Below are 21624 nucleotides of genomic sequence, written 5' to 3'. Positions count from 1 at the left end.
ATGTTTGCTGATGGTCAATAATGTCCCTCCTACGTTCTGCCCTTTCATTAACTTTATCATTCAATTTTTCCTTTCTACTGTGTCCTCATTTGGCACTCGAGTCACAACTTCACATCCTCACATGTAATTTAGTTATAACCCTGATTAAAAAAGCAAAACCCAAAGACTCAATAATAATGTCCTTTGATAATTCCACATTTGGTCAGCTGCTGGTAAAAGCACTCAGATTTGAGTTTTAAGTATTCAAGCACCATTTGTTTGCACAGAAGCACAGAAAAAACATTTCCTACTGACCTCGAGAAATATCCTCTCACAAGCGTAGGTGCCAGAAAAAGAGGCAACGTGTGAACGGAGCCAAATGGTCAAGACGTTTTCCAAAACCCAGTGATGCAGAGAAGAAAAACACAAATGGCAGAGGAAAGAGGAGGCTCGTGAAAAGCCGGGTGTCCTATATCATTATGTGAAAAGCAAATGGAAGAGGAAAACTATAAGTCACCATGAATCTGACCATTCCTTACAGGGTAGTCATTTGTTGCGCTTGCAATCGACTGCAGATGATTGATGGTAGTGTGGGTGGGGAGAAAATTGGAATGTGGGTGTGATGTGCTTTGTTTTTGCAGAGTAGATACAAAACATCGTCTTATTGTCCATTGTACAAAAACAGTAATAGAGTTAAAGAGTAATATTGAAAAAGTGCATAGAGCATTATCAGGATAACATCTACTCCGAAAGCTAACTATGCTATAGGGAGTGTGACATTCCCATTGGAATTTCAGCTGTAGAACAAGTACAAACCATTTGGAACTTCATATTTTGTTTTGTCTACATCCATTTTACTTAAATGTATTTATGAAACAAGACCCGAACAGCATGTTGGGTATGGAAACCAAATAGTTACATGATTAATATTGCTAAAGTTCTCGTTTTAATTGTAGATCTAAGTGTGTGTGTGTGTGTGTGTGTGTGTGTGTGTGTGTGTGTGTGTGTTATGAAAAGTATGTGATAAGTATTATTATATTAAAAGTATGGCAAGTATCTTTTGCCACACAATGTAAATGCAATAGTGTAATTTTAATACATTATGTTATGTATAATATATATGTGTTATATATAATATGTTATGTTATGTAGCCCTCAGCTGGTATTCCTCTGTTGGACATTTAAACAGGGGGAAACAATTCAAAATAAAAAGGCGCAGACAAAAACTGCCTCAACTAATTGAACATTATCTATAATTTAAATTCAGAATTTTAAAATAGATTAATTTACAAAATTAAGATGTTGCTTTTGTTTATATATTGAGTTACTTTATGGTGATATTTTCTATTCTTAAAAAGACTATGCTTTTATTGTGAAAACCGACCGAGGGGAAGTTTACTTTCGTTGTGCACACTGACGTCACGTGGGCCGAAGAGTTTAAAGTCCTGTTTTTTAGGTTGTGTAGCTTATTTCACTCTTAAGTCTTGTAAAGTGATTTTTAACAAAGACACTGGCGTTGGCCTCAAAGGTTTGTGTTTGTTTTGTTATTTTATGGACGTTTAGAATAAATTAATCATCAAGTTTTATCGTTACTGTTTGTGTTAAAACTGCAAATGTTACTCACTGATCTGTCTCAGTCCACAGATGATGATGATGATGACTTGGAAGGGGAAACAGTTCTTCCTCCACTTCCTCCTCTTCTCCGTGCTGTCCTCTCTGTGTGACTGTCACCCTCACTTTGCTCTGCACAAGGGTTCAAGTGCTGCATCCAATGATACTGAAAGAAACGGTATTGAAGCTTCCCTAACATCAGCAGTTTAGATATTTCTAAAAAAGCCTGTGCATGAAAACCAGAGTAGACATCAGTTTGTAGTCAGTGTTTTCTGGAGCCCGACTGATGTTGATTTTTGTGCCCGATGCCAATATCAATATGCGGTGGTGAATCCTTTTCAGGCTAGAGGAGAGAGAGACCAGGAACAGTTGTGTAACCATCATGTTATATATAAACATAAAGACAGATATCAAAATGTCTGTGAAAGGCTCATATCGACTTATCAATAAATCGGTTGTGTTTTCTTTGAATGTTATAAAAAGCAGTGGTACAGAAATCGAGTGGTCAAATATAGATGCCAAACCACTGTCCTTTCATTTAAAGATTATGTTGATACTGGAAAATACAAATATATTCCTATCCCCGCCTTTTATCATTGAATCATTGTGAATACGGTACAAATTCTACCACCACTAATTTATACAAAGCTTCTTTTTCAGACTTGGGGATGTGACCTGCCTTTCTTTGTGTGTGTGTTTCTGTGCAGCTTCACATGTAGCAGCGGAGGTAGCAGGCTATGCTGCTGTGGCAAAACAGATCATTGACCTGGCTGTGTACGGTGCTGCCCGGAACCGCTCTTACAGACGCCTGGCCGACTTCACTGACACTATAGGGAACCGTGTCAGCGGCTCACACAATCTAGAGATGGCTATCAAATACATGTCCAATGCTATGACGCAGGATGGGTTGGATGTCCACCTGGGTGAGTGCGGGTGCAGTTTGCTCGTCTTGAATAATCTCTAGACACTGGGCCTCGTTTGTCCTCTGCTGAATGTAAGTGGGGAGTTTATTTTGTGTCCTCTGGTGTGGTTTCCTCTCCAGAGCCTGTTAAAATCCCACACTGGGTGAGAGGGGAGGAGAGTGCAGAGATGACTGTGCCAAGGGCCAAAAGACTGGCTATACTGGGCCTGGGCAGCAGTGTGGGAACACCACCTGAAGGTAAATCACTGTATCCAATCACTTTAATCATCTGCCATCCACGCCCCTCTCACTCTTCCCCCCTGTCTCCCTGTTATCTCTGCAGGTATCGAGGCAGAGGTGTTAGTGGTTGCGTCTTTCGAGGAGTTGAAGCGTAGAGCCAGCGAGGCCGTCGGCAAGATCGTGGTCTTCAACCAGCCGTTTGTCAGCTACGGGGAGACGGTGAAGTACCGAGCTTACGGTGCCTCGGAGGCAGCTAAAGTGGGAGCTGTGGCCTCTCTAATTCGATCTATCACCCCATACTCTATTAACAGGTATCTACAGTGGTGGCAAATAACAAAGTGTATTTACTCAGTTACTGTACTTGAGTTCATTTTTCATGTATCTGTACCTTACTTTAGTACCACTACATTTTCACAAACCATTGTGTTACATGTTCACTTAGTTTTTATATTTTTAAAAGAAAACAATTATGAGAGGGGAATTGATCCACTGATCCAATCAAGGCATTAGGAAATGATACACTTGGCACTTTAATGGAACTTTAGTACTTTAATTCATTGGTTAATGTAGTACTTTGCTTTTGCTTTAGTACATGTTTGTCTATTTATTTGTACTTAAGTAAAATGTGTGCTTACCATCCATCCATCCATCACTGCTTACTTAATTCATTTCCATTATTTCAGAAATTATGTAATTATAGCATTTGATTCTAATTGTGATCTTTTAATTAATAGACTTATTGGTTATACCACAGCGCAGCATATTTAACTCATAGTAATATGGTGTATAGATATTTGGTATATTAATCGGCAGCTGCTAGCTCACCGCATTTGGAGGCTTGAGCCCTCCTGCAGCGGCTCTGGGTTTGTTCTGAACCGGCCCTTTGCTGCATGTCTTCCCCTGCTCTCTCTTCCCATTTCATGCTTTCTGTCCAAACAATAAAAATATCTGAATATCTTCACCAATGAAATTGGCCCACCAATGACAGGGCCGTCCATCTGTCTATAATATAAAAATAGCCAAAATTCTGGTTGTTTAACCCCAGTTTTTTTTTTTTTTTATCAAATACTGAGTGTTTAGTCAACTGTAACATTTCACTCTTTGTCTTTCTCCTCTCTAGTCCTCACACAGGCTGGCAGGACTACCAGGATGGAGTGAAGCACATCCCTGCAGCCTGTATCACTCTGGAAGATGCTGAGCTCATGTGGCGTTTCGCGCAGAGGGGGCAGAAGATCGTGGTTAGACTCAAGATGGGAGCCAAGACTCTGCCGGATGCCGACTCCTTCAACACAGTGGCTGAAATAAAAGGCTGGCAGCACCCCGAGCAGGTAGCACCCACTCACACTCTCACAATGTTTTAGTTTTGAGGTCAATCTGGTGGGTGGGTCTTCTAAGTAAATAACTACACTCTTGGAAGAAAGACTCTGATGGTTCTTGTTTCTCTGAGTTTCCTCTTCCTCTTTTCCTTAGTTCGGGTTAAAACTTATTTTTGCTGAGTCCTGATCTTCCCACAGATATATAGTCTGCCTTTATTTTGCCAGTGTGTGTGTGTATGTGCTCTAAAGCTTGGCTCAGCTGGAAAAAGGAAGAAATGTCACTTTCATTCAGTCAGTGTGTTTCTATGGAAACAACGGTGTATAAACAAATACAACTTTTTTTATGTATTTGATGTTTTTAAAATAATCCAAGAATAAGAAGGTTTTAAAATTCCCATAAAGTATTACTGCATTAATGAATCCCTAAACTCTGACTGTATTAAATTATTTATATTATAAACCCGACATTACCGTATTTTTCCTACATCATCACTGTATTTTTTTCCTGTTCTGGCCAGTCTAAACAACTCAATGAAAATTATAGGCCTGCTGAAATTAACCCATCCTTTTATGGTATGAGCAGTGTCAGTTGTGAACACATGGTAATGTGAGCAAATTGAGTGAAGATGTGATGCTTCAATTTATTTATTTTTTCTTGTGTAAACTATATTCCTTCTCTCTGTGTTTAACTTTCATCGTCAGGCTTTGTAAAATGGGACTAATCAGCTGTGTAAACTCATGAATTGGTGTGAACGGATGTAAACTCATGCAGGAGCAATGCCCTGCAACCAGGACAAAGTTAATCTGATTCTAACATGCACTGTGCAGAATGTGTGGTGCACCCCAGGCAGGTTGTTAGTTAGACAGACTGACTACGTGCAAATTATAGCCATAGCACTTTTTTCACTGGCAGACTCCTTATGCTCTAAATCAAAAGCTCACCACTGCATCGCTGCTCAATACGTGTGACCCAGCTCGCAGCTCTGCAGTGAAGTGTCACACACAGCTCCTCTGCCCATATCTGAATCCTGACTCATCTAGCAGGTACAACCTGATCAACAGATATGGCCCTGCTGCACAATGGTACGCAGCGTTTGTGAGAGTGACCCTGTGAAGCCCTTTGATATCACACTACTGGTTATAGTTGTGGAGTAGTCACCATGGCCAGAAATATGTATTGATAAATGTGTGTATACAATTAAATTTATTGATCTATAAATACGTAGGCTGTGTCCAAAATCACTCACTACTCACTATTGTCCGCCATATAGTGAGTTTGCCACTTTATAGTCTAAATGTTTAGTTAGAAATATTATATATATATATATATGCAAAGAATGAGTGAAAAATGGGAAAAGGATGAGAGAAGAGTGCTGTATTATGTGAAAACATAATTGTCTGAATTAAAGGAATGAATTAAAAAGCAGCCGATGTGACTCAGTAGAAGGCGACAAACAGGAAAGCCTTGTTTGAAAAGAACTGGAAGTTCAGTCAGACAACTCGCATTCAAACATTTATTGCAGCAGTAGAACAGGTTTAGTGTTTGGCGTCTAGGCTCCAACTTAATCACTCCCCAATATGATTACACAGGAATGATGGGAGTGATGAGCAAATACTTTTAACCCCCCGTCGGAGCCTACAGGTGGATGCTGGGGTGGTGTAGGGGCTGAGGCAACTGGTAGCAATACTGCAGCAGCAGTGCGAGCAAAGGGGATGATGGGAAATTTCTCTCTGCTTAAATAGACCACCTGATAAGGTGGGTGTGTATTATAGATGGTTGTGGAGAGTGAGGTATGTCACAGGATGTATGTCACATGATTGGCGCAGCGCAGCTCGAGTTGGCTGCTTGAACTAGCTCGCCGGCGTCGCTCCATTTGTAGCAGTAAATATTTTAAATGTATTAATGTGGTGAAATTTGCTCTGTATAACATAAACTGACTGACATTGTTATATAGGACATTTTAATCGTGCAACAGTAATGAAGTATTTACCTGTGCACCGAAAATGACCCTAGGGTTTCTTCTTTACATTTTGCAGATAAGTTTATTATATATTCCTCTAGTCAGAATTGTCTATACAGTGATTAGGGAGGAGTGAATGAATGAGTGATTTCAGACACCTGCATAGACCATAATTGCACAGTAATAAATATTACATATTTTAATGGTCAACAAAAAAGGGGAATTACAAAAATAATTTACCAATATAACATGAATCCATCAAACCATACAGATTTACAAATTTAACATAAAACACTGAATACATGCATAATTTAGAAATACATCAATGTATTCATAAATAAATAATTAAATTTGAAAATAAGTGAAGAGGCAGGTTATACAGAGAACTGAATAATCACGTTCACACACGAAATTAAGAATACAGATTTTAATCAGGCTTTTAAAATTTCCCTGCTGCTCTTCCTGTTCCATGACACAGTGGAAGCTGAAAACAAGTTATAACAATGCAAATTAGTTCAGGGATGTATCGAGCGCTCTGATAGCCGGGGTGTGAGGCGGGTGCAGCTCTCTTGCCAGTTAAAGAGCTTGTTAAAGATGTGGTTACGCCAGAGGGACTAGAGGAGGAGATTCAATTTGGCATCCTGAGAAGAAACTGTCCAGAGCTTCCGTGTTGTCGCCTCAAAGTTGTCATGTCTGTCTGAATTAAAGTGGAAGAGAAGCAGGATTTGCATTCAACCATTGTCAGGGATGGCCCCATTAGTTTGTGGTGAACAGAACTGCAGCACAATGGAGGAGACGCTTCTGGTTTGACTGGTTAAACAAACCGAAAGAACATTTTCAATTTCTATGCATCACTTTCAAATGTCCAATGTGCGAATTCTGTTGTATACTGTACACGAGCACTTGATTAGGAACACCATACTAATACTGATTCTCCATGGCAGCCTAAAACTACGACTTTATTCTTGAAGATTTTAGACTTTTTTTCTCGTAATACTTCAACTTAATTCTCGTAATATTACAACTTTATTCTGGATTTTAATTTTTTTCCTTTAAGTGACCCTAATACTGGGACAGAGACTGGACGCCATGTAATACCTGACAGGATAGGTTGTGTTGGCAGATGAAGGTAGATGGTATTTGCTCTGGGACTTTTTCCAGGAATGGGACTGCATGAACTGTTTGTGTGTAATCCAGCCTGTAAATATTAGGCCTGCTGATCCAACAATTGCAAAACTTCAAAAGTCCAAGTTGTCCAAACACAAGATTTCTCACTTTGAACAGAGAGCACAGACTGGGTCTGTTTGGTGTTACAGTAATAACAGTATGTCCGATTTATTTCAGCAGTTCAGTTTGTGTAATCTATGTGAACGTCTTTACAATGTGCTGCCTCCATCTGTGGAAGAAGAGATAACTGAAAAACCAGACTTGGATTAGAGGAGCATCACTGATGTCAGTTGTTACTATTTTCATCTGGGAACCAAAGCTTGGTCCCTCATTATAGAAATGGGAAATGAAACACATGGTGTGGTTGACATCATTTCTGGCTCAGCTACTTCTTCTCCAGCTGGCAGTAGCTGTAAATGTGGTCGCTGTGTGTGTATGCATGTGTGTGTGTGTGTGTGTACATGTTCACTTGAGGTATGGTGAGTCATTTCCACAGTTTGGCTTCTCCGGACTTGTCAGAGTCGTCTGAGAATGATGAGTTGCTGGGATTTTTTCCGCTCACTCAGCTTCTACGTTTCCTATCTTACTCTTCAGATCTAAAATGTTCTGATGTGTGGGCTGTCTGTTTATGATCATGTCAAGTCTGACTCACCGGATGTAAACTGTGGCTATAAGCCTGTATGGCCGTGCCCTCCTCATCTGCGATCTGTCTGTTAGTGTAAATCCCCTTCACCATGGGAGGCAACAAGATCAACCAACACACTGAAAATGGCGAGTTCTGATATTTAATATCAGAAATAAAAATAAATATAATAATACATCTAATATTTAGATTTACGTACGTCTTTTACTCGTGGCATTTTCTTTACGAGGAAATAGACATTTCAACACGATTGTAATTGGTTTAAAGAAATCCATGAAAAACAGATATACTTTCTACTCCCCCCTATAGTGGAAAGATAAATGCTGCAACATTCTCTGTGGAGATGGGTCCATTCGAGAACCACAAATCATTTTGTTCCTGATTGTGATGAACACTGACTATAAATGTAAAAAAATCTGTATTTGTTGGAAAGAGTGATTTTATTAGCCCATCTAAACTGCACTGAACCACAACTAAAACATGTTTTGGGTACTTTGTTAATAGTAGTACTTTGTTAGGATTTTACTGAATTATATTGTAATCATGCCTTTTCATAATAACGTCACCATGACATCATTTGTACTATATGATGATGAATGATTGGTTAAGAGAGGCAATGTTTATTAATATAAACTCAACATGGGCAGAAGGATCTTTCTATTGTAAAAATACTATTTTTTAAAAAAGGAAACTGTTTCTGCCGGTTGCGTAATTTATTGCAAGATTAGTATGTTTACGAGCAAATTCCAAACTCAATGACTACACTGTAAAAAACAATGATGCATGCCGTAACCCGGGACCAACCCTTAGATGGAAAACGCACAAGTTGGATTTAGAGGAAGGTCTGGTATTGCAAAACAAATCTGTTGATTTATGGAAACAGAAGCGTGTGTGTCAGTCTTAAATGCTTAAGAACTTTTTAATGGAAAGGGTCATTGTCCAGACAGAGGTCAGAGGTCAGAAAATGCTCTGTAACCTGAAACCTCAGGTCAGGATCCGCCCACTGACTAGTTTTGATTCTCATCCTTAAACTTCCTGGAATTGGAGAGTCTGTCTGTTCTTGCTGAAACCAAAAAATATATATTTTTATCATCAAAACTGAATTATATTTAAAGTGTGTGTGTGTGTGTGTGTGTGTGTGTGTGTGTGTGTGTGTGTGTGTGTGTGTGTGTGTGTGTGTGTGTGTGTGTGTGTGTGTGTTTGTTAGAATAAAATGCAGACAGGATATGGGTTACACAGCGTTATCTCTTCCAGTTCTCTCCGATTTGTCTGAGTTAGACCAGACAAATGGACAAATTGCCAGGGTTCACACCTGTAAGAAGTGTCCCACTGCTCTCTCGCAAAGGATCACCTCTATGTTTACATGTCTTGTATTTGTTCAATCTGCCAGGTTGTTCTACTGAGCGGTCACTTGGACAGTTGGGACGTGGGCCAGGGTGCTATGGATGACGGAGGTGGAGTCATGATTTCCTGGGAGGCCTTGTCACTCATCAAGGACTTAGGTGATGTACATTAGAAACAGACACTGTAGAGTCAAAGCACATACAGTATATCGACAGCAACAAACGTTCACCAGCTTTCAAATAAACACAGTCACATAAATGATTTGACTTTATTATGCCTCCACGCCAGCGAAGGCCAGACTGTCCCATTCTTGTGAACATGATATCTCAAGAACGCCTTGAGGGAATTTCTTCAAATTGCTAAAAATGCTCATGTTGACTGACATATGAACTGATTAGTATTTTGTTGTCAAAGGTTAAGCTCACCGTGACCTTACAAAACACATTATTGGTCTTGTAAACACAATATCTCAGGAAGGTCTTGAGAGAATCCTTTCAAATTCCACACAAATGTTTAATTGGATTCATGGATTAACTGATTAGATTTGGGTGGTTGACGGTCAAAGGTCAAAGTCACAGTGGCCTCACAAAACGGGGTTTTAGTCTCTTGAACATGAAAGTCAAGTCTGTCTTTAGGGAATTTCTTCAGACTAGACCAGTTGTCACTTTGACTCAAAGCTCAACAGATTAGATTTTAGGGGTCAAAGGTCAGGGTGACCTCATGTGTGTCTGGAAAAAAATATATGTAGATTGAAACTGCACTAATTAGCAGAGGCATACAACCGCAGGGAAGTGATATTAGTTATTGTGTAACCTTTTATGTCCCACTAAGATCAATGGTATTCTTTATAAACGAATGACTTGGCCAACAAATTACAACCCCCTCAGATAGTAGAACATTATATATATATAAGCGAAACAGAATAAAATACAGTAAAAAATACATGAACAGGGGACAAAGACTTGTGAAAACCATGAGGTGCAGAGTGTTCAGTTCTAAACTTAGGAACAAAACAACAAAAAACTGACTGTGAACTGTGATTTCCTCCAACTGGTGGATTTCCGCCCAACTGTAGAGGAACAATAACAACACAGAGACTTAGGAAACAGACTCTGATATACGGTTGCAGTATTCTGAATGGGACAAGAACATGAAGTCCATTGAGGAAAAGTTTCATATAGAGGAATACAGTTATATCCCCTTGTCTGAATATATTTTATGTACATCGCTGTGTGTTCATTTGTCTCTTCATCTGTGTCTAGGTCTGCGTCCGAGGAGAACTCTGCGAACGGTGCTGTGGACGGGTGAAGAGCAGGGTGGAGTTGGATCTCTGCAGTACTTTAATCTACACAAGGTTCTGTCTACCTTTTTACTGTTGTATTAAAACAATTATGGTTCTTGCTTGGAAGAAATAATATTGTGAAAGTCAAGACTGCAGCCGTGTAGGAGTAAGCTACTTCCAGTGAACTGCAGAGGTCTTGGCTAGCTACAAGGTTTTTCCATGTGCAAATGATCTAAATAACAATCTACAATCTAACAGTTTCCTTCTTCTGAGAGTTGGCTTCCTAACAGGCCTTTGCACTCTGCACAACAGAGATAGAGCTTTACTGCATTTTTTTCGACCATTTTCACTAATGTACCGTAATTCCCCAGTGGCCTGTTATTTTAATTTTTTTATGTATGATTAGAATTTGAATGACCTCATTCAGGTAATGCAGCTGTATGAGCAACGCCTGGTGGTTGGTTGAGTGTCTTTGTTTGAAAGTAGTAGTGCTCATAATATTCAACTTTACATCACAAGGCCTCATAAAAACACAATCCAGTGGTTCTCTATTTTGATTGTCTGACGTCTGTATTGCTTTCATTTATTCAAACACAACTGAGGCTGATGTTTTTTGTGTGTCTATGAACCTTTCTCACTTCCTCTCCCCGTCCAGGTCAACCTGTCCAACTTTGACCTCGTCATGGAGTCCGACTTGGGGACATTCACACCGCTGGCTCTGCAGTTTACTGGCAGTGATGCAGCACGAGCGGTGAAAACAAGAACACTGTCGCACAATTATTAGTCTTCATGCAGATAGTTGTAAATCGTATCTCTAATCATATTGGTTCCATTAGTACACGACATGACATCATGACACCATTCCCACCATCTGATCAGGAATTGTTTATTGATCTATTTAAGCCTTATAGGTCATGTATTTAATCATATAGGATGCAGAAATACCCTGAGAAATTCAAAAATATTTTTTTAACTATGTACAACATCCTTTTCTGACTTCTTTATAATGTCACTTATCATATGATACATGATGGGGAAACATTTTCTGATCATTATGTGTATTTTGGACCATATTGTTGTTGACCTTGACCGATCAGCTGACAGACATAAAACACACACTGACTATGCTGGTGTTCAGGGTAATCATCTTGAAGTATGTTTGAAAAGCTAAGAAACGTTTTTGCTGCATCTTCATCAACAGGTGATGGAAGAAGTGGTCAAACTGTTGGCTCCCATTAATACGACCAAACTGGAGGCAAACGGAGAAGGGACAGACATTTCACAATGGATACAGGCTGGAGTACCAGGTCAGTTCATTCGGTCTGTCTGACACTAGCAGCACATACCAGGAAAAATAGGAAATAGATGGCATTTATCAGATCTCTTTTCTTTGGAAAGTGCTGCATGAACAGATTCACATCCTCATTGGTGAACCATAAACTCACTTTATTGTAATTGTAATACAGTAAAGGGAAGTTGTGGCAGATTTTCTCTTAAAGTGACATTTCTTTACCTGAATTCAAGTTACAAATAGGATTGGAAGTAAAGTCAAACGTGTACAGAGATTTTTTTTAATAATGGAGACACGATGTACTGGGGGCATATAAACACCCAATTTCATAGTATCACTTCACACATATCTAAACCAGAGTATTTGAAATGGCTTTGCATTTGTTACTTTAAAAATGCAAAGAAAGTCTTTCTGTATATTGCTGGTTGGATGCTTCAACCTGTAAAACACAGATGTAACGGAGATGTAACAGATCAGGCTTTATACAGGCTGCTGACACTTTACTCCTCCAGCTTTCATACAGAGCCAAACCATCTCCAACACCTTTTTTAAACACAGATTCCCCTGCATCTTGTTTAGAATCTTAGATTAGCACAAAGGGCAAGATACTGCATTGAGCTATAGTAATATGGTTACATGTTGATATTGTTTTGCAGTCATGAAATGCAGATAGTGGAAAGAGATTGAACCCTCAACAGTGTTATAAATACACTTAATATCTGAGTGTTAGTGTCTTTGTGGCTTTGGTAGAATCTTAGTGGTTCAGACGTCCTCTCTGCCTCTGTCTAGTTTCTGTAGAAGTGAAATTACATTTAACGCAGATATACAGTGCTGATCAACATTTAAAAGGGGAACTGAAAGCAAGACAAAAACACATTTTTGAAACACTTCAGGACAAACAAAAATGTTCCTATAAACCTTTGACAAAGAGAAATATGTGGTGCTGTGTGGAGACTGAGGTGGTCTTCCACTATCTAATGTTTGAGAATTCTAGTGGAGCTGCTGCGAGTTTGGTGCCTTGATCAAAAGCATTTAATAAGTAGTACATTCTGGAGCAGATTGTCTGTTCCCATTACTCACAGCTCCCTTCTTCCATGGCACTGTTTATAGCATAATATCGTTTTCAGCATTATTAATCCATCCATTCAGTAATCTCTATCTAATCTTATCAGTCACTAAGTCATCTACACGATGAGATTTCCAAAGAAAATACCCTTTAACCCTCAAAATGGTGACAGGTCACGTTGAATCCTCTGGTTCATGAACCACCACAGAGAAACTGTGTTGTTAAGTGTCTTCCTCTCGGTCTGCACAGCTGAGCCCAGGCCTCTTTACTAGTGTTGGTTGTTGAATCAGGTGAATGTGGCTCAAATGATTATTTTTTAAATATACATAATTAAAATGAGTTTAGAATTTTTTATAGTGTGTGTGTATGTATGTTTATACATATTTTCTATATTCTAGTACTACACTGTGTTTCAACAAAGATTGAATAACATCACTTTTTAAGATCCAGATAAGATATATATGAATTTAAAAAAATTATATTGTGTACCTCTGCCCTGCATACTATGCATTTACCTGATTTATTGAACTCGATATGTTCTTGTCTCAAACTGGCAATTACTCTTCCTCTGTAGTCCTCCGGGTTTTTGTTTACAGCACCTCGACACTGGCCATGGCTCTTATTACCACAAACTCGTCTTCCTCGATATCTTCAATGTGTGTCACGGCTTTTTCATCTATAGATTTTAGAAGCACCATCAACACCCTCAATCGCTGGCGGAAAATCCTGCAGAGGTTCTCCTCCTGTGTTCTCACATTGGCTCCTCCAGAGTTTCTGCGGACTTTACACTATAGGCCAGGTGTAAAAAAAGTCAGCAGAAAGTCTGCAGGCTGTCCCTCAGGCATTTGCATACATCCTCAGGAGTTCTGTGCATCCCTGAAAGCAGCTTTACAGACTTCTATTATTAAACAGTTTTAATGGCCAACAGTTTTTTTTTGCATATTTTCAGGAATACAGGAATATTAAGACAGTTCCTGTTACATCCAAATCACAACATTACAACAAAAAACATTTTGGTGTGCAGGCACCTTGTAAGTGCACCAGTCACTTTTTATACAACTTGTTCAAAGTGGGAGTGTTGCACCTTTACTATAGGGTGGGATGTCTGTAGAATAGTGTTTTACACCATAATTCATTTTTGTGTCTTCTTTATTGTTCCATTCACCAACTCTCCTCCATGGAGAGATTTTTGAAAGGATGAAAAAACACACAACTGCTAGTCCATGACACTGACAGAGTCCACAGAGTCATGTTGAATCCTTTGGTTCATGAACCACCATGGATTAGCTGCATGCAGAGGGGCCTTCATCTTCGTCATTAAGGAGGAGTCGAGGTCTCTTTGGCTGTCTCCTTACTTTTGTTGGTTGAAGGAACAATATGGGACTGTCCATGGGAAATGTGATGGTGCAAACACCACAGTCTTTGCTGGGCACTTTTGTCTGGGTACCTTCACAGACAAAGAAATCAGACATTCTGTCAGTTCTATAGACTGTAGTGAAATTAATGAGCCAACTTTATGTTTATCTTAGTGAAAGCAAAAATGACTACATTCCGTTTGTAAATGCAGTTTGATAATTTGAAGGATAACAAACCTGTACTTCGGAAGCGCTTTTGTGCATTGGTTAAGAGATGTATCTCTGGTCTTCTCACCATGGGGTCAGTCTGCGATGCTACGTGTCTCACAGCATTTGTACTAGTGACCTTAACAACAACAACAACAACAGAAGGAAGAGCAAGACTTCATCAAAACCAATACCCAAAAAATATTTTATTAAAAAAATAATAATATTTTAACTATTTATTTACAATTTTAACATTGAACCACAGGGATGATAAATAAGAACGTATACAAAAATAAATGCTCCTTTTCTCTCATGTCAAGTAAAATCACACGAGAGAAAGCTTCTATAAAAATGCATCTTCTTTAAAAACTATTGCTCTGGTTAAAATATAGAAAAACCCCTTAAACAGTTTTCCATAATTAATTGTTTATAGGTCAAGATATGACGCTGTCTGGGTCCAGATCTGACCTGCAAACCCCCTGTTAGTGACCTGATACAGTCTATTTTTAAGGGTTAGATGGGTTGTTCCATGTATAATCATCACACATTTGGGCCGCTCTGTCACATGGCTTAATGACATTGTTCATGCTGATTTGGTCACATGAGAAATGCATAGAACAGAAATTTCATGCGTCTTAGATCCTCATTAAAAGGAGACACGGCTAACAAAGGTTTTAATTTTTGGGAGCGAGTGTGACTGACCATATCTCCCTTAAGATATGTCACCTTTTAATTTATTGATCTGACCAATATATAATCTCTAATATAAAACAGCATTTCATATGAAGATATTCATGTAAAATATCACTCACATCAAAATGCTGTGGCCATGTAGCCTTTATTATCATCATCATCATCACTGCACCACCCTGTCAACGCATCAAGCTACTGTATGGACGACGTGTATGGATCTAGACTCCTCAGCAACACTGTCCAGTTGTGGACACATATTGAGAAGTAGTGTTGAGACTATTAGTCAGACTGTCTGGTTCCCAAGCGACCGTCCCTCAGCCAATCACGAGTGTGCATATAAGGCGGTCAAGTAAGCTTGTTGCTGGTTGGTGGAGTTCGGAGAGCTGTGGCGGAAGTTTGGCATTTTCCCAGGTTGCGTGAAGGTAGCACATCTGCCACACTTTCCCCCGGATTGTTACTTTGCAAACTAATAAAGCCTATTTCACAAATATCCAGCAACTCGGCGTTTAGCTAAACTAACCGCGCAGGAGCTGTGTGAGTGAAGCTGCATCGGGGGACGGAGGTACGGACACACTCAGTGCGGGACGGAGCGGTGGTGGAGAAACAGCCGGAGAGTCCGACAGCTATAACGACATTTTCCGGGGTTATGTTCTACACAACAATAAACAACTCCGAACACATGCATAGAAAGCTTCAACGCCTCATTCGGTCTCAATTCAACCCGCTCAGCTCGACTTTCCAGCCGATCACTGCAACTTCAGTGAGAAACTTGGCTACACACTGAATTCCATAGTCTGGCCACGTTAGCTGCGATGCTAGCGCCAGGCTAACCAGCACAACACACAGTAACGTAACGTGGCAAAACATTCCCAGCTCCCAGTTTTACCGTTGTTTCCCGCACCGTGGGCACTGATCCGTTTCTCAGCTTCAGTTTAGAAGCAAACCCTCTGTTGTACTGGCCCTCGTTGAGGAAGCAGTCTGAAGTAAAGTGGTTAGCACACACATACAGCACTTTGACTGTCGCTGTGGGCACATCTCCATCGAAAATAAAATGAATCCACTGGGTCTTTAAATCCTCAGACGTGGGGAGAATATGGAGACTTCTGTGTTCCTCTGCGCAGCCGACCACGGAGCAACAGGCGTGCTTTCCTCGTACCTTCGACATCTGTGTTTACAGGAGCAGGCTTCAGTGAGGAAATTAAAAATGGCCGCCGTGAGGTAGATTCACTAGGACTCAGTGGGCGGAACAAACCACTAGAGGGCGTGTCACACAACCTGGAGCCCCTTAGGATGTCAAATGGGGAAAGACATGTGACTGGCTCCTTTTGATCAGACATTTTCTGAAAGCTGGATGGGCTTTTGTCATTTTTGGGGGGGATCTTTAGACACATTGAGGACAGATATATGTGTTAGAGACCCTTGAGAAAGTGTATTCTGCATAATATGAGACTAAGGCTGGGATAGTTTAAGGAGCCCTTCTATAAAGCTGTGCGCTTTCAGCTGCCATCCTGTCTCCTGCAATGTGTCCCAGCAGTACAATACCAAAACTAACACCCTATTGAACTCACAATATCATTATCAGAGCTAAATAAAAATATTAATGACATTTCAGTGACTGCGGAATGCAGAAAATAATTTTTCCTTTAAGTTACTAAGTTGTTTCTGAAACACTTTTCTTTTTGTTGAAATCCTCTTCACTTCTCAATAGCCATCAATAAAAGAAGTTGCTTGGGGGTAAAAGCCAGTGTCTGTGGCCCTCACAAGACTGTTATGAAACGACTGGCTGACATACCTGTCTGTTGGTTAGTGACAGACCTGCCTACCTGTGCGCACTCTGCCTATGCTCTCACTGTGACTGACTGGATCTTTGCAAGCCGGAGAGCTGGAGAGGCGTACACTGCTGAAGCAGAGACGATAGCCAGGAATTAGTGACTGAGTCATGGATAAGTCGGCTTCTAGCAGCTGTCAGGCGGTGCATGTGTTAGGCGGTGCATGTGTTTTGGGGTGTAGCTTTGAAGAGACGGCCATTGGGAGAGACAACAAGTCCAACTAGTGTCAGCGGCAGCTAGCTGTGGCTTTTACCTACCACTGCCAAGACCAGCTACAGCGTTTGCCAACCTGCCACTGCAGCTGAGACTGTTTGTGGCATAGGCCACTGACCCAAACACTGTTCCCTTACATCTGGACAATAGATACCGTTTAAGTGTTTCAAACATTGATAAATTCAGCAGCTGCCAATGCACCTGCCACACACACACAGTGAACTCACCACTTCACCCACAAGCCCGCTCCTACTCGCTCTGTCCCCAGGATACAATGTTGGAACAGCATCAGCCTTCAGTAGGAGTTTTTTGGCAAAGCCCATATTCATTTGCGTCAAATTTTCAAAGCAGTTGTCTGAAAAATGAAGACTGCACACACGCGTTTTCTCCGATATTTTGGCGGGGACGTCACGATGTCTCCAAATGAACTGGATCCACTTTCCCCGTAATTCTGTCTGTTTCGGTAAAACATGGAGACTCACAGATTCCGACTTTGTGCGGTTGCACCGGAAAACAAAACATATATCAGTCATTGTGTCCGGATAAAGAGCAAAAACAACAACAACACAGAGGCCAAGTAGTGATCTGCTCCTTCTAGCTTCTAGCTTCTAGCTTAGCTGAACCAGCGTTTCCTCCTCTCCGACTCACTGAGCCACACCCCTACTTTGACATGATTGGTTCCTCAGGTTGGTGACGAAACAAACCCTGGATCACGCAGACTGGCATTTGTTTACTGCAGTGCTCAGGAGGAAATACTGCTTATATCTAAATGTGATCATATTAAAAACACGGGGCGGACACGTTAACACGCCTTTTAAACTTGACATTTACCTGCGGGAGCTTTACATTCCCCTCGTCTGGAGCTCTGCCGCGGACAGTAGGTACCGCTCCCTCCTTGAGGAACAGCTTTCCGGCCAGTCCCGCGTTGTACTGTCCCAGGTTGGAGAAGCTGTCCGCCGCAAAGTGGTTTGAACACACCAGCAGATTCTTCGAGGGGTGGATACGCGGCGCGTAGCCTCGATAAATGAACCGTATCCACTTGGCTCTTGTTTCCTCCGAGGCCGGCGGTCGGTGTAAAGACGAGTGCTCCTCTGTGCAGTCTATAACCGAGCATCTGGCGTGTTTGGCTCGCGTCGACATGGTCCTGAAGATCGCAGTAAATCTGTGGGTGTGTAGTCTGACAGGTGGAGACTTGCATTGACCGGTTACATAAGCATTTGTAATAAATCCCAGCTAGAGCCGCACAAAGCAATCAGATAGTCTGCGGTTTTAATTTTTCCCATAGAAACAGGTTTCCCCCCGAGCCTATTTTGCCGGAGCACCATGGCTGCATCCGGTTTCGCCTTGCTCCGCCCAAAACGATTGTGATTGGTTAAGAAATACAAACAAGCCTAACAAGGCCAGATAACTTCAAGATTCCTTTATTGGTCTCACATGCACACACTACATGCACACACTACATGCAAATGGGGGAAATTTGTCCTCTGCTTTTGACCCATCCTTGTGAACACAGTAGGGCACAACACACACAATGAACACACAGAGCAGTAGGCAGCCATGGACAGTGCCGGGGAGCAAGGTGCCACTTAGACAGTGGGGTAGGGAGAGTACTTTTGGACTTGAACAGATGTCAAGTCCAATCCAGGTATGTTTTTGTCAGTCCGTGGCCTCGAACCAGCGACCTTCCAGTCTGATGCCCATTATTTTCTGCCACTAGTCCACTAATCCACCGCCTCTCCTTACAAGAATATAATTTGTATATAATTTAGTAACAGGGCTCAGATGATATTATACTCATTCGAACACTTTGTTTTGACAGCAGACTAACATTCAAGAATTCATATTCAACATTTAGTTAAAAACAATAAAAAATCAAACTCAGATTCCTGAGTAGAATTAAAGGATGTTTATCTTCTGCTGACCATAAAACATTTAGACCCTGTACATTACGATATATCGCAAATGACAAATTCACATTCATCATTGCTCCCTGTACCACTCAGTCCTTACAGTCAAGAAGAAACATTCATTTCTTGATATTCATTTATAAAGATCAACAGATGAAAATCCAGATTACCTCACTTCTCTCCTCTCATTTTAAACTAGTCACTACAGTACATGATCCAGCAACTACATCACTTTAGATATCTCTTACATTCGCACTAATGTTGGTAGAACTGGGTTCAGATATTATGCACCTTTTAGATGAAATGAGCTTCAATCTCTTCTACAATAACAGTCTCACATTCACCCATGGTGATTTTAAATCTTTATCTGATAGTAAGTCCTTGTTGTGTTGCTGTCATGTAGTAACTCTTTGTTGTGTTGTATTTATTTGCTGATTGTGAAGAACTCTTGTTAGCAGGTCTCTTAAAAAAAGAGCTAAAAGGTCTCAATGAAACTAAATGAAAAAAAATATATATGCTATTTAGAACATCAGCTGATGTTAAACTAAGTGAAAGCAACTTGTAGCACAACACACCGGAACTTCGGAAGCTATTTTGTAGGGTTTTGATGGACAGCTGTGTGCTGACTGCTCCTCTCTTTGGGTAGTCAGTCTGGGCTGCGGTGTGTCTTACAGCAGGCACAGTGCCCGACCAGTTTGTCACTGAAGCACATTGAATCCTGGGATGGGTTGGGCTGGGAAGGAGCCACCTGCTGTAGCGTTTGTTTATCTGGGATGGAAGGACACATTTGTTGCTCGCAATTGATGGCTCTTACACATGTAACCTTGGGTGTAACATTTTTTATTTCATCCATCTCTCTATCTCTCCTGCAGGTGCTAGCCTCCATGTGGAAGACAGCCGCTACTTCTGGTTCCACCACAGCGAGGGAGATACCATGACCGTCCAGGACCCTAAAGACATGAGCCTGTGCTCGGCATTGTGGGCTGTTGTTGCCTATGTAGTGGCTGACCTGCAGGATATGCTGCAGAAGTAGCCAGTTAGCACACAGGGGTCGTAGCCTGCAGTGGACAGGCTGATCACTCTGATGGCAAACCACATTCAGAGTGAAGCTGCTGGGGTGTTGTGAATGTGATAACAGTGTTGTGAATGTGACACAGCTGATCCACGTTGAAGTGCAGGCATATTTTACTACAGAATGAAAATTCATACATTCGTAATGACCCTAAAAATGGAACGTTTTTTTGCAGCTCAGCGTGGTATCATGGGTCTGCATCCAAAACAAGATACAAGAAAGAGCATCGGGAAGTTTTAATTATAAAAGAAAAATGAAGAATATCAATTAGATCATACCAATAAATAATTTTAGTGATTCTCAGCAAAACATGTGGTGAGAATAAGTGGAAATTAAGAGAACTGCCTTCCTGACTTTCTCCGTACTGTACTTGTTGTGGTGCCCTAATACAAAGTGCTTCAAACAGGAGGACACAATAAAATAATTTCTAGGCCTTTTTAAAGTTTAGAAATCAGAACTGTGAAACTTTATCCTGAGAAAATGAGACAAATCCCCCTTCAGTGTGACTTGAGACCAAAAGTGTTACCCGTAGTGAGGACACAGTTAACAAGCAACAATTGGATAATATCTGTGTTGAGAACCTGCGGAGCTGCCTAACTTTACCAGTGTCCAGTTTTATCTAAAGGAACAAAGTCATTTTTTAAAAGCCACACATTTATTCAACTGTTAATCAGATTACTGTGGTAAATGACGTCTTACACTTCCTGCCTCTGTTGTGCTTAATTGAGTCTTGGCACATTTCATTTTCACCTCATGTCCATTTTTACATAATATTCTGTGCAATCTTATACCAAGAAATCATTGCAGTCTTTGGATATCATGAATAAAGTGTGAATCATTGTCTGACGCAGTTTCTTGCGTCTGCTCTTATCCTGTCACGCTTTGAGTTTTGCTGATCGTGTGGTTTCCGTGAGTGAAGAAAGAGGAAGATGAGGATAAAGGTGACGTGCACAGAGTGGTAATTGTTTTCATGACGAAGGAGGAGGAGGAAAGGGGAATGAAGAGGCAATAGTCATGATGGGTGAAGTAATGATTAGTTAAAAAAAGAAAAAGGAAGGGATCCTCCAGAGGTTGAGAGGAAGAAAAGGGAATTCATCATTTCTAAGACGCCTCGCAGACCAACGAAGAAGATATAACACACAGAGCTGGGATTGATTTACCCCTAGAGCTGATAAATCAGTCCTCCCTTTGGGTGATGTCAGGGTTAGTCAGCCAGCCTGTGCTGATAAAACCATTTTGAAAACACAGATGTGTGTATGTGTGTGTCTGTGTTGAAACCAAGCTGTGTTGCTTTTAGTGTCTGCACAGCTGTCTTTCATGCTAGTAACACTGATTCACACGCAGGCCGTTATTTTAGTGAAGAAACATGAGTCACACACACTTCACTGTCACCTATAGAAAACTAAATACACACAGTAACATCACAGAGACAGTGTCTGACAGACAGAACTGTTTGAAATTACAATTGAAAACTTATTTTCCAAAACTTATATCAAGATAGAAATGTTCACATCAGTTGGAATCGAATATCATAATAAATGTAATAT

The 21624-nt window shown here is 40.7% G+C and overlaps 1 protein-coding gene across 1 annotated transcript; it reads left to right on the top strand.

Annotated features, from left to right (window-relative positions):
- The first annotated feature begins 1372 nt into the window (after positions 1-1372).
- On the top strand, positions 1373-20923 carry LOC117776333 (carboxypeptidase Q-like). The gene is made up of 11 exons (XM_034610167.1): positions 1373-1507; positions 1617-1768; positions 2298-2513; positions 2633-2749; positions 2835-3042; positions 3852-4059; positions 9209-9320; positions 10425-10516; positions 11100-11195; positions 11646-11751; positions 19878-20923. The coding sequence occupies exons 2-11, from the start codon at positions 1624-1626 to the stop codon at positions 20036-20038; spliced, it is 1461 nt and encodes a 486-aa protein (XP_034466058.1). The 5' UTR covers positions 1373-1507; positions 1617-1623; the 3' UTR covers positions 20039-20923.
- The last annotated feature ends 701 nt before the right edge of the window (positions 20924-21624 follow it).

The sequence above is a fragment of the Hippoglossus hippoglossus genome, chromosome 16, assembly GCF_009819705.1.
Source record: "Hippoglossus hippoglossus isolate fHipHip1 chromosome 16, fHipHip1.pri, whole genome shotgun sequence".
NCBI classification, from domain to species: domain Eukaryota; kingdom Metazoa; phylum Chordata; class Actinopteri; order Pleuronectiformes; family Pleuronectidae; genus Hippoglossus; species Hippoglossus hippoglossus.
The sequence above is the reverse complement of the archived record's forward strand: the minus strand, read 5'-3'. Positions and strand labels throughout refer to the sequence as shown.

Coding starts and splice junctions, on each gene's coding strand:
- LOC117776333 (XM_034610167.1), top strand. CDS start 1,624: ATGATGATGATGATGACTTGGAAGGGGAAACAGTTCTTCCTCCACTTC. Junction 3,043..3,851: donor ACCCCATACTCTATTAACAG/GTATCTACAGTG, acceptor TCTCCTCTCTAG/TCCTCACACAGGCTGGCAGG. Junction 11,752..19,877: donor GATACAGGCTGGAGTACCAG/GTCAGTTCATTC, acceptor TCTCTCCTGCAG/GTGCTAGCCTCCATGTGGAA.